Source organism: Melitaea cinxia, chromosome 9, assembly GCF_905220565.1.
Source record: "Melitaea cinxia chromosome 9, ilMelCinx1.1, whole genome shotgun sequence".
Lineage (NCBI taxonomy): Eukaryota > Metazoa > Arthropoda > Insecta > Lepidoptera > Nymphalidae > Melitaea > Melitaea cinxia.
This window is the reverse complement of record NC_059402.1, coordinates 6,988,702-7,002,343: the sequence shown is the minus strand read 5'-3', so window position 1 is coordinate 7,002,343 and position 13,642 is coordinate 6,988,702. Positions and strand designations below refer to the sequence as shown.

At 33.4% G+C, this 13,642-nt stretch overlaps 1 protein-coding gene across 2 annotated transcripts; it reads left to right on the top strand.

Annotated features, from left to right (window-relative positions):
* Window positions 1–295: 295 nt before the first annotated feature.
* Window positions 296–11,309, top strand: LOC123656375. Of its 2 annotated transcripts, XM_045592063.1 has the most exons (8): window positions 296–477; window positions 1,939–2,110; window positions 3,454–3,543; window positions 7,105–7,314; window positions 9,073–9,342; window positions 9,454–9,796; window positions 9,878–10,134; window positions 10,418–11,309. In XM_045592063.1, exons 2-8 carry the CDS (start codon window positions 1,964–1,966, stop codon window positions 10,748–10,750), a joined length of 1,650 nt encoding a protein of 549 aa, XP_045448019.1. In that variant the 5' UTR covers window positions 296–477; window positions 1,939–1,963; the 3' UTR covers window positions 10,751–11,309. The 2 variants fall into 2 exon arrangements, with proteins under 2 accessions (XP_045448019.1, XP_045448020.1); XM_045592064.1 differs by lacking the exons at window positions 296–477; window positions 1,939–2,110; window positions 3,454–3,543 and adding an exon at window positions 6,860–7,019.
* The last annotated feature ends 2,333 nt before the right edge of the window (window positions 11,310–13,642 follow it).

The window sequence follows — 13,642 nt, the reverse complement described above, 5'->3', positions numbered from 1 at the left end:
GATATATCGCTGAACCTTTATTCTGGCAGAAAGAGAAACAAATAGGTTCATAACCTCCCTCGATCTCTTCGGCTGAACTTCGCACCGAAAGGAGGACAGTGACGTCGACTTCGACGTTTTGAGACTTATCAATAGCTGGAAGTTGGAAGTGTTGGAACGCATGCGTAACTTCTTCATCTGTGTGAGTGACTGTCTGGTGAAGCACGCGGACCATGCGTGCAACTACTACCTTCTCTTTTCTTTATATAGCCCTGTCTTTTTCTCACTCAGGCTGGGGAGGACCGATCACTCGAGTTTAAAATACCTTACTCGTTGCGTTAACCCTCAGTCGTGGTCAAGTTTCGCTTCTGTGCGTTTGCCGAGTCTCAACTTGTGAAACGTTCGCATTTGTGGCAAAATATTTTGTATTACAGATTTCCATAGAAACTTGTTTCGATTGATATCGAGGGCTTTATTCTGAATTTTAATTTCAACGAGGTAAGAACTTATATTGATCAATAAAATATAAATGCATGAATATTTTAGTAAAAGGTAAACTGCATAAAACGTTTTCGTGAGAATTGGTATGGTTACTAGAAGAACATTCTGGCAAGCAGAGTTGTTGCAGTAAACACAGCAAATGGCTGATACAGATGAATATGTAAGCCAATGCTTTCAGCTTTCTCTTGCCAGCGCGTGTAACTAGTGGTTTGAATTTTAACTTTCGTACGGTTACGACTGAATGTATAGAGGAAAATAAGATGCAATGAAAATGTTTATAAATATTTGCTTGATTTTTATAAAATTGTGATAATAAGTTGCGAAATATTATTATTATTAAAATAAATTTTAAATTTACCATATAAGTTAAGGTCTGAGATTCTAAAGAATAATTCTTATTTATCATAATAAAATTAATAAATGGTCGAAAAAGCGCAAAATAAGTTACTTTTACTACGATTAGACAGTCTTTCTCTTTTATGTACCTGTTTGTTAAAACTGTTAAAATAGATTTCATACGTTTTTACTATCCCATAAAACCAATGATTTACCAGTAACTTGTACCTGCTATACGAACTGGTCTTTTTTTGTCCTTCGGCCACTATCCTGTTTTTTTATTTTGCTTCGAAAGGGGCAGTTAAATACAAGCAGGTATAGGACTTAAACAATTTAACTTACGTACATTTATGTCCTCTTAAAACTCTGACTGGCCAATCGCCTTACAAATAGTTCATCTCTTGCAAATGATAAATTTGTGAGTAAATAACTACATTCTAAACGTTCTAGAAAATCTATATTTGTCCTGTTGTTAACAACACAATAAATTCAAAAATCTATTGTCGGTGAGCTCATGTGTTGAAGTTCTATACATGGTAGGTAGTATACGGTAGGGATTTTTTTGTAGTGCCAAGAGCCCCAATTCCTGAGATAACCAAGCATTATCTAAATCTTTGACCCCGATTATTAGTTACTTGTCACACCAGTGAGTCAGCCGCATTAAATTCACGTTAATTTTAGTTGGATGATGGAAGATTGGGTATTTATATATTAATCCTTTGAGCCAGATTTATGATACATATAAATCTAATTAATAAAAGTAATTAGTACAGCGTTCTCACGCAATTTATATAACGATAAAAATTAATTTACATAAAAAAATATATATATTAGTTGCGATAAATATGGCACTAAGTTTGCGTCATGAATGTTTACTCCCTTAGCTTATGACAAATTTGAAATTATAACGTTTAGGACCGAATAGGAAATTACCGTTTAACGGTATGCTCGTCAATGTTAAAGGTTTTTTCTTTGAACCTGAAAATATATATATAAAAAATTATGTTATTAGATTGTTAATTCCTTGATAGAATGATGAGTTATTACTTATTTATATACTTGAAAAAATTATAATACCAAAAATAAAAATAAAATAATTTACAATACTCTTTCTACTGATAGATAATAAAATAGTCCAAAAATCAAGATGATGGCAAACCCAACAATGGAACTGCAACCCGAAGAGACTCCATTAGCGCTGCTACGCCTTTGGCATCTAACTCGTGCCCGTCTAGCTGGTACTTCTACTTTGGATGAGGAACCGGCCTTGGTTGATACATTGCCTTCGGCTCAGGTAACATATTTACATTCAAAATATATTAAGTAATATTGTTGAAATTATAATGGCCTAAATAATACTTTTTGTCCTCCAAAAGTATTATAAGTTAATATACCTACAGTTAGGTAGGTAGTATGAGAAAATTGCGAAAATTACTATTGAATTATTTTTAACGCTAAAAATTGTTTAATTTTAAGGCTAAAAAATTTAAGGGAACTTCAAATTTCGATATTCAAACGACAATGAAACAAATTATTTTAATTTTGAGGAAGAAGTAGCGTTGTCAATTAATCTGTTCTTATAAAATACCACTTTCTTACGGAGTGATTCGTAATCGCCAAATTGAATTATGTCTTGTAGTTAAACACAGTATTGTAACAAGTAAGGCTTATTTATAATGAATCCAATGAATAAAAATTATTATGATTATTATTTGATTTAATTAGAACAATAGCTCCGCGTTGAAACAATTTTTCAAGCTTAACCTGTGAGGAATGAAATACGAAGTACTCCCCATTGATGTATTAGAGTTCTCGGCGGCTACTGAACATATAAAAAGAAAAGAAATATTAAATCCTATTTGTAGTGATTTATAAATTATGTGTATTGGTGTATTACAGAGATAATTAATATATTTTAGAAATTTAAAGTGTATTAATAATGTGAATATATTTAATTAATTATATAAGCATATTATAATATGTATATCATCTATATTTTATTCAAATTATATTATAAGATATGTGTACCTACTTCATTATTTTTAAAAGTCAAATCAATAAGAGACTAAATAAATAAATAAACGCCTTACACTCAACGGCATCCACTGGAATTAACTCCTGTTTCGCGGGTTGAAAACACACAATAAACAAGAACAAACCCCCAGACCACGGCAAACATCTGTATGGTCAATACAAATGTTAGCCATGTGCGGGGATCGAACCCGCAACACAGTAATTTCTTAGTAGTTGATAAAACTTTTGTTGAGTTGACTAATAATCAAATGTCACATTGACCTCGCTCGATGCACGCCCTTCAACGAAATAATAGAATGTTTTTCATAGGAAATTGAAACTGTCTATCCTTAGAAGAGTAATAATTCTTAAAATATCTAAAGATTCTTCGAGTCAAGGGCTACTATGTTTATTTTATCTGTCCTTCTTTAGCTATCGTAAATAGCCGTTATCTTTAAAGATTGGTCCATATTCACCTCATGACACGATCTTTACTTCATTATTTATCATTAAGCCAAGTTTGCTTACTATCCTCTCTAATTAGGTCGTCTAGTATAAATGTGATATGGAAATTTCAGCATTTATTTACTTCTGGTAAATTAAATGTTTTCCTACCATTATTAGGAAGCGGAGGATACTCCAAAAATCTGTATACCAAATCCAAGTGACTATGAAAGCGATGGCGAGGAGGCTTTTCAGGAAACAGATATAAATGTGAGTATTTTAGTTGTTGAGTATGAAATAATAATAGATTAAGAAAGAAAGCTTACAATAACGGTTTTTTTAAGTACCTAACATATACTTTATTTTCATTTTGCTCATTAACGCGACTGACATGTTATTTTTTTATATATTTACTTATTGTTTTATTATTTTTATTTACAAATAGCATGTAATATATATTACATTTACTTATTATTGTATATAGCCTTCTACTAACAGCTTGAAAGAGTGAGTTCACAAAATAATTGAGCTTAGCTTAATGTATGACATACATAATTATGTTAATATCACATTTCTTTTAAAGCACTTTTTTCACTTCATAAAATATTTTCCAAAAATTGCTTAATATCCCATCCTTTACCTTTTTTTAAAGTAAAAGAATCATTTAATCATCCGCAAAAAACATATGTTTTCTTCGCAAATATTTCTTGCTATTACTACATAGATTGATCAACTTATTAATACGCCTGTAATTGTTTTCCAATTAATCATTTCCATTCATCTACACTTCGTTCTATTTATAGAATATTTGTTGAAATAAGATTTATATCAGTATTATATCAGATGACATGAGAGCGAGTGTTGGCAGTCACGCCCAACAGTCGTGAGCTATCTTCCTATTTACGTCAGAACCCGACCCCCTGCGTGTAAACGATATACAAAAATATTTATAATTTGAGCTGATAAGAACATTCATTTTACTGTATTTAATCAAAGGTTCATTGAGTTGCTTTCCAACGCTTGGCTTCACATTGATAAAGAATTTGTTGCGCTTCACTGCCCTATTATTCAGAGTGATATCAATAACAACCAAATATATAGTCAAATCTGTAGCCTGTTTGAAACTAGTAACAAGTAAAGCGAAAATAGAAGAAATGCATCAACATTTAAAAATAAGTATTAAGTAAATAATAGATTGAATTAAAATAATATTTATTAAAGTTTGGATTCCCCAACGAATATTCTACTATCCTAATTACAAGATATCAATAAATTGTATTTATAATAAAATTTAAAAAGTAAGAGGTGTTTAAAGGAGATAAGAATTCGCACCACTAACGTAGATACATTATAAATGTATATTTAAATTAGTTCTGCCACTTTTGTAAGAAAAAATAAGTAATAGATAAATTGTTTTGAAAATAGAGTATTCGAATACACCTTTTCTTGTGATGTGTGAATTACTGTGTGGGATGAGAAGCTTTTGTAAACTCAAGTAAAAACTATTGGCAGGAATTTTTAAAAATAAACTACATTCCTACGCGTGGACTTTGGTCAAGACAATACAGCAATTGAGTCAATTGGATTGATTACTTAGATGCGCAAATTCTTTTTTTGCTTACATTGACGAATTTAATAACTAGATACAGTTATATTAATAAACAGTTATGGAGTATCTCGCAATAAAATTGAAAGCTTAGCTATAAATTTATTTTTATTGCCTCGTCTAATTATTTTGATCTCTTATTTTTGCTCTACAAGAATGTTTGCTGAAATTAATAACAAAGTTTTATTTTGTTATTACTTTAGGTAATTAGGTATGTTGCCATTAATGTGTATGATCCATTTATATATAATTTCTTTTTTTTGTATAATATTACTTGCCAAGTTATTTTTTTTTTTTTTTTTTTTTTTTTTAGTTATGTGATATATCCACAGGCTTATTATGCCCGTGCTTTTGTTATTCCATATATTGTTATTATTATTTTTTTTTTAACATGCATCGGTACTTCACCGCAACTTAGAATCTAGAAGCCTTAATAACTAGTCTTAAAATTTCAAATTTCTAAAAGTCGACGCGAGTCCACTGACCAAGACTATTCTACATTTTGCTTATTTTATATTCTTATATACTAATTATTTTTATTATATTTACACTTATTTGCTAACTAAAATATATGTACACTTATTTTCTAACTACAATATATGTACACTTATTTGCTACTTACAATGTACACTTAACCTATGTTATTGTTAGTAGTTAGGTACTTTTTTTTTTGTGGTTAGGAATCGTTTTGTCCATTTAAATTTAATTTTTTTTTTTAATTTTTTTTTATTAATATATTATATGACTAATCCTATCTTATTAAGTAAATATATAAAGCCTTATCATTACAATTACATTATCCTATTCCTATACTATTACATTCAATTTTATTATTTATATTACTTACTTTACACTTTTATCTACGCATAATTTATACTTACAATACAATAATGTCTTCACACCTCTACATTTTTCAACATTTTGAGCACATTCTCAATGACGGCAGCATCTCTATGGTGAATGGCCATCTTGAGACTATGCTCAAGGATTTTCTTGTCCGTCATCTCCGCTGCCCTCGCCACAAAGCGACCAATTGCGTCGTCACGGTCGTCGGTGTAATAGACACAGGTGTTGGTGTGTCTAGTCACCGCGACTACAGCGTGCGAAACGCTGTCGTGGATCTTGAGCCTCCTTGTATTTGTCTGGAGGACGATGACGTCCTCATAGGTCTGGCCCTGCGCCTCATGAATGGTTAAGACGCGCGATCCCTCACCGGACCCGTATCCCTGGTCAGTCAGCAATCTCTTCTCCTCTTGCGTAAATACCAGGTACAGGGTTCGGTCCCTTCCTACAGGAATGCGCGCGCCTGTGAGACTCTCCACTCGCAAAGATCGGATCTTTGTGCTTGAGCTGTACACGGACTTGTAAACCTCACTGATGGCAAAGGCGACATCTTTGGGGTTACGATGCGTGCACGACAACTCGCACGAAATAGTCGTTATAAGGGTTGGTCTACAATACCGCATTTCGAACAGGTTATCCCTGTCGATGTACGGCAGTTGGTTTATGTCTCCGATGAGGACTACCTTCTCAGCTCCCGATAGTCGGGCGGCCATTACTATGGCTCCGAAATGGTTCATGAGGGCTTCGTCCACCGTTAGGCGGTTGATTTTTAAACCCTCACGGAAGCCATTTACCAGAACGGAGGCCATAGTACGTACCCTTTGCTTGACCTTGTTGCCATAGCGGTGCACCAGTTTTTCTTTTAGATCTTTAGCCGCCTCGACTGTGGTCGTAATCACGACTTCCGTGTCCCCATCGAAGTCCCTGACTATTCGGGTTGTCTTGCCGCATCCTGGTACCCCGTTTATCCACTCCAGTGATGGTAGTTCCCAGGTCACGTACGGTAAGCCGGCTTCGGCCCTGCCAAGTTATTTAAAAACACTATTATGTCGTACTATGCCAAGTTATTTAAAAACACTATTATGTCGTACTATGCTCTGCTGCCAAGTTACAACTATACACAAGTTTACTATTGTGTATATTTAACTTCCTTCATTCGGCTTGGAAGCAGGTTACGGAATAGTCACGCATTATAATCGTCCTATATTAATTAAAAATTAAGGAAATGCTTACAACTTTAATTTGCGATAATTGTGATTGCGGCTGCTTTGAGTGTTTGGGATTAGAATTAATTCGGGTAAAAATAGGCAGTTCAATTACAATAAAAATTGGGATATTACTTGTTTGTTAGAAAACAATCTTCAATTTACCTTTAATTCTAGGATCAGCATGAACATTCAACCAAACCCTCATGGGCTATATGGTCAGAGAGTACATTTGGAAAGGAGGTTGTCTTGGATGCAAGTACTCTAGGAGACATTCCCGCCGTGTACCGTGTACCAGCCCCAGCCATCCACGAAATGCCTGTCATTGGAGTCTACATCGATCCTCGAGTTAGAACCGGCTTCAGATACAAAATTAGACCAATGCAGGTGAGACGAGACATTCGATTAAATTTTTAAGAATGTCCATTACAAGTCATTGCCTGAGTTTGGGATTCGTCTCTGTTAGTAGAATTTATATAAGAAGTGTTGATGATTGCTCTAATTAACGTAATATTAGATAAGCAATCTTCCACATTGCAGTTTAGTTGTAAAATTAAAAAAGCTATGAAATTATTTATTAAAGTTGAAGTGACGAGTCTCAAACCAGATCTGTTGAATGTGGCTTGATTCATCGATAGTTTATAAGGATCAGCTTTTGTACCATCAATGTGATGCTTATCGACTTAAACCCATCAGAAAAACTTAGAAGATCCATATCATTTAAGGGGTTACATTTTTACTGAATTGCGAAAGAAATGATAATTTAAAATTTACTTTATTATTTGAATTGAATTCAGGACTTTATGAGACGGCTATCTTTTAACAAAATATTGTAGCATATGGATTTATAACTTTATTGTGGCATTATTATAATCGTTTTACAATTTGTCTTTTACCATATTCCAACATGTAAATAAACAGCAATGAATCTAGTAATTAGTTGTGATTATATGTAGAAGCTTTTTGCAAGATTTATTTTTTCAGAAATCAACTGGATGGTGAGTTTGTTTTCCGATGTAATCTTGCAAAAATATTCATGAACTGAGCGAAATTTCTGATAGTATATTATTATTTAATAAAATGAATTGGTTAAATAATTTCACTAACCATTATTATTAAAAAAAAACTTTTAACGGAAAATATATAACGATTTTAAGCAGAAATTTTCGCTAAGTATCATATCGTATGATCACACAGTGATTAATTCGTAATTGTAGTTGTTACTTGACGTTATTGGTTGCACAATTTTAAGTAAGGTTGTCATGTTGCCTCTTCATTTTGCGAGTTTCTTATCATCGCATACAATACTATCTTTAATAATTTCGTTAATCTTATTTGGAAAGAATTTTCTTAAGATGTCAATAACTCAAGATTTTATTTTTATTTCCCGTTTTGATGATTTTCTAAATAAACATTTGAAATGTCAACCTTACACTAAAATGTTAAAAGATGCTGTTGTAATTAATATAACGCTGGTAATTATATCAAAAATTAAAAAAAAATTAAATATCAAAAAGTGGTCTAAATTCAATTCAGTAAAATACTAGATCATTTCAGCAGTTCATGTAATATGGGTGGGTGGGTATATTAGGTTAGCGGGGTTGGTAGATAGTGAGTGGCAGTGTCCGTTGCTGAAATTTACAGAATGAAAATATCATCAACGACCAACACTGTTAACTTGCGTGTGTTTGCCACTGGTTGTGTGCCGTTGTAGGCGATGGTATGTGGATCGTCCAGTTTTTCAGACCCACGCCCAGTGAGGCGCTCACAAAACAAACTTCAAGAACGCTCGCTGACACCCGACAGGTCAGACTGACATTCTGGCTGGCGGCATGTTATAGGTAAACCATAAGTATCATTCATAAGGGCTCAATGCCATTATTTACACATTTCCCCATAAAATAAAAGGATATACTCATATGGTTGTCATTTTGAAAACTTTAGTGTTTGCAATGTTAAAACAGCATATAACGTGACATCTAAACATTTTCATTAAATTCAAATTAAATTAAATTAAAGTTTTTAATAAAATATTGTTTATTAAAAAAATATTTATTTACGAAATTAGTTTTTATGATCGAATTAATATTTACAATTATTCTTACCTCTTAAGGGGCAACGTTTAATTCTGTTAAAATTTTTCAGACTTTGGACAGCCTTCCTCTATCCATGAAGCCGAGGTACTTGTTCGGTGGAAAAGCCCTTACTCTGCAGTCAATTGGACGTGGATATGCTCGGCGGATGACATTTGAGCCTGTGGATTCAACTTTGAATAATAATGACAACTATTTTTGGACTGACTCTCGACCAGAAGGATTTGTTTTTGAAATTGAAGCAGTTTCTGCGGGTGACAAATTCACTATTTATGACGCCAACCATGAACCGCAGGGAATATTAGAAGTTGTACAACAACAGGTACGTTATCTATCTTTTTAAAAGTGCTTTTATTTGTTTTCTAAAAGTAGTTTAAAATATAACTTAATGGTTTAGAGAAATAACTAATTAGTTTTATTGTAAATATTTCAGAAAAATCAAATTGAACTGGAGCAAAAAATCATTGAAGACGGATCTATTGAGAAAAAAGTGAAAGTAAACACAATGTGCAAGGTGGAATGGTATGAAAACGACGGAATAACTAAATTAGTGCCAGTGACTGGCATTGCAATTCTTAAGAAAGGACGGGGGAATGCGGTTGTTTCTAGAATTGTTAACGTCGCTATTGGAATTAAGCAGCTGAAGAAGGGTTACGAACTTAAGCCAGGAGTCAAAACTTCGTCACGAAGAATAACTGTGAATGGTACTGATATTAATGACATTCCATGTCAGTATTCTATAGTAGGTCTTGAACGATATGAACTTCCTGTTATTGGTAAGTTTAAAGGAAAAATATATAATCATGATTTGATTCGTATTTGTGTTGTAAAGTTTACTAAATTTCATATTTTATCAGGAACATACGTTGATCCTCGAATTATTCCCGGATTCCACTACCGAGTGAGACCAGCTAGCAGCCGTCGTCATCTATTCGAAGGTCGCAGCCTGTTATTACAGTCCGTTGGCATGGGCTACGGAAAACGCATCACTTTCAAACCCGATACACTCAATGCACCAGAAAATTACTTCTGGTCAGATTCTCATCCTGAAGGAGTTGGAATGGAACCACGTGCTGTCCATCCTGACATGCAGTTCATTATCACAGGAAACGGAGTAAGTGTATATTTACGAAATGTAAACATATGCCATTTTTGGATTAATGCCAATTTAAAAAGGAATTTCTTTGATGCATTGGAATGGTACTGCGTGTCAATGTCGATTTGTTTATCTCAAACTTTTAAGAATAGTTTGTATACTTACTTGTTTTGGCACAGGAGTAGTCGTACAATTAGATTATTGAATCGATATATATATATTTAATATTTAACATTTTTCTATTTTTCTGAAATACAAAATATCAACGTATCTTCAATAAATATTTACTAAATTTTTATAGGGCAAAATCGGTGAAGCATCCGTCTTTCGTGCTGATTTACCTCAAATCGAAGAGAAAACGGAATATGTTGACGTGCCAGGAAAGCAAGGAAAAGCAATTGAAAAGTATATTCAAGTACATGTCACATGTCACGTGACTCTGGCTACGACGGGTGGTGGCTTGGTTGATTCTGAAGTACATCTCATGAAAGTCTCGGGTACAGCATTGGTTCGCAAAGAACCGGGAGAACCTGTTGCCAAACTACTGAAAGTATTTAATGTTGGTTTGGATTCCCAACTCAACTTATTGTTCGCCCACTCGCAAACTGAGCTTACTTTCCATCCTCTACCTTAAAAGCAAAAGAGGCTAGAACGGTGTTGCAGTATACGTGATGGTACACCAACCTTACGGAATTGTATTGTAATACCACAAATACCCCCCTGGCGCGATGAGGCTTCGTCAAATATCATGCTATTTGTGTACGAGTTTGCAACCGATAGGACGTCAATGTTTATTGTACGATTGCTTCTGATAATATGGTTGTAGATTCGTTTTAGCAGTTTGCTGAACTGCTTTGAAGGTATGAGAACATCTGCAAATATCTGCTGAAAGATAAGTGTTATAGAATGTTAACTTTATTTTGATTTTTCTTTTATATAATCGTCTTATTGTTTTTATATAAGTTTATGGTAATGATTTAGTAGGAGTCTTGTATTTTTTATTTTTTGACTGTAAACCTCTTGATGTAACGTATTTTGTTTTATCGGAGAGAGTAGCAAAAGACTATACTCGTCTATGTTAATTTTGAATGAAAATTCAATGTAGCTTCTATATCAATTATTCTGTCGATATAATTTTTATTGTGTTCTCATTAATTGTATTAAATTGCTAATTAAATCAAGTTGAAATATTATAATGTGTTTTATTATCATTCATTCCTATTTTTATACTGTATTTTTGGAATAAAGTCAACTCCGCGGAATGCGTATCATAACAGCTACGAGCAGTGTAGGAGAGTAACCAACTTGCTAAATTCTTTAGTGGAAATATGATTTATAAAATTAATTACGTTTTTATTTTTGTATATTATATTATTTATTTTCTTAAAAAAAGGTTAGGTTTTTTTGTCAACCAAAACCTTTGACATTTGAATGACCGCACTTTTCTGTCGAAAGTCTTATATTATCTATACTAATATTATAAAGCTGAAGAGTTTGTTTGTTTGTTTGAACGCGCTAATCTCAGAAACTACTGATCCGACTTGAAAAATTATTTTAGCGCTAGATAGCTCATTTATCAAGGAAGGTTATAGGTTATATATCATCACGCTAAGCCCAATAGGAGCGGAGCACTAGTGAAGAATATTTCAAAATCGGGGTTTCGTTTTTCCTTTTGAGAGCTTCCGCTGCGTGCGCTGCGGAAACAGTTAAAGTTTCGCAAAAATCATGTATGACAGAATCAAACACAGAGAAGACAGTTCCTCTTTAAAAGTTCTAAAAAAAGTCCGCGATAGCATAATTATGTCTATTTTTAAAGGTTGGCTCACTATAACCTTTTGTATACTAACCTAATTTGTTCTAAAATATTGCATTATTTGCGAAGGTATTTTTATAAACATGATATTAATCCTTATCTAAATAAATACGTTATTCATCACAAGTATTTAATCTAAACTAATATTATAAAGCTGATGAGTTTGTTTGTTTGTTTGAACGCGCTAATCTTAGGAACAACTGGCTCGAATTGAAAAATTATTTTTGGTTTGGATGGTCTATTTATCGAGGAAGACTAAAACCTTCCTCCTTTCTCTCTTTCCTGTTTGACAGTATAAGATTGCTTTATTTAAAAATTTGATTTGATAAATGGTTTCCTAGATTTAAGGTAAGCACGAGTAAGTAGGTGCGGATTTTATGGAAGGTACACCATCATGTGTTTAATAATAATACACACACACACACACAGCAGCCTTTCGCAGTCCACTAGTGGACATAGGCCTCCACAAGTTCACGCCAAAAATGGCGTGAACTCATGTGTTTTGCCCATAGTCACCACGCTGGGCAGGCGGGTTGGTGAGCGTAGGGCTGGCTTTGTCGCACCGAAGACGCTGCTGCCCGTCTTCGGCCTGTGTATTTCAAAGCCAGCAGTTGGATGGCTATCCCGCCATCGGTCGGCTTTTTGAGTTCCAAGGTGGTAGTGGAACTGTGTTCTCACTTAGTCGCCTCTTACGACACCCACGGGAAGAGAGGGGGTGGCTATATTCTTTGATTCCGTAACCACACAGCATAATAATAATAATAATGCTTTATTTATGTTATATAAGAAGATTAACTTAACATCAATAATATATTTTTATCAATTATTTACGTTTCACGACAAAAAGATCGTAGCCTGGTTTTTAAATTTTACTTTGTCTAAATATACGAGCTACTCTGCCAAGGTCGTTATGCAAACTGTCCCATGAGCTCGTAAGCACGGCTATAATTCACAATGAAAAGACGGTTTACGTCGTGTTACCTTACCGGAAAAGTTCGTATATGAAGACAATAAATCTAAATATTTCATTTTAAAATAAATAGATCAATTAAATAACAGATGAGGCCTGAGGTTATGCTATCTGCGTTAAGTACCAGTTTCTACCTGGCAACCCCATAGGTGAGAAGGGAGGAAAATAGACAACCCTTGTTTTTTCACTTCAGTAGAGTATTACTGTATTAGGTATACTCTAGTGAACTCTCACTCAGCTAATAAAAAAGGATGAAAGTAAACTATAAATATTACACTAATAATTTTATTAATTAACGTTATTTGGGTGTGATTTCATTTGGCAACCTATCAGTATCGATACCTACGTATGTATATTATATACATGTATTATCTTGCATAGTGCATAACTGCATACGTAATAGATTATTATCGTTAAACAAAAAGAGTATATTCTTAATCTGGATCTTAGACCACGATTCATCAGATAGGTATATAATAAGTTTGTCAGTTGAACTTTTAGTATGATTATAAAACTTATGAAATTATCGAGATAGTAAGGTATTATTTATTTCAATTTGTGAGACATCTATGAGAAATAAGATGTATGTACTTTTAAATAAAACTTAAGGATGTACCTATATGACTCCATATAAGATGGACTGTATAGTAGTGTCGAAGATGCCACATAGATGTCGTTAAAACACTTTATAGTTATCATGTTTGCACTAGATGGCGTTGAATATCATTAGCGAAACAATTTTA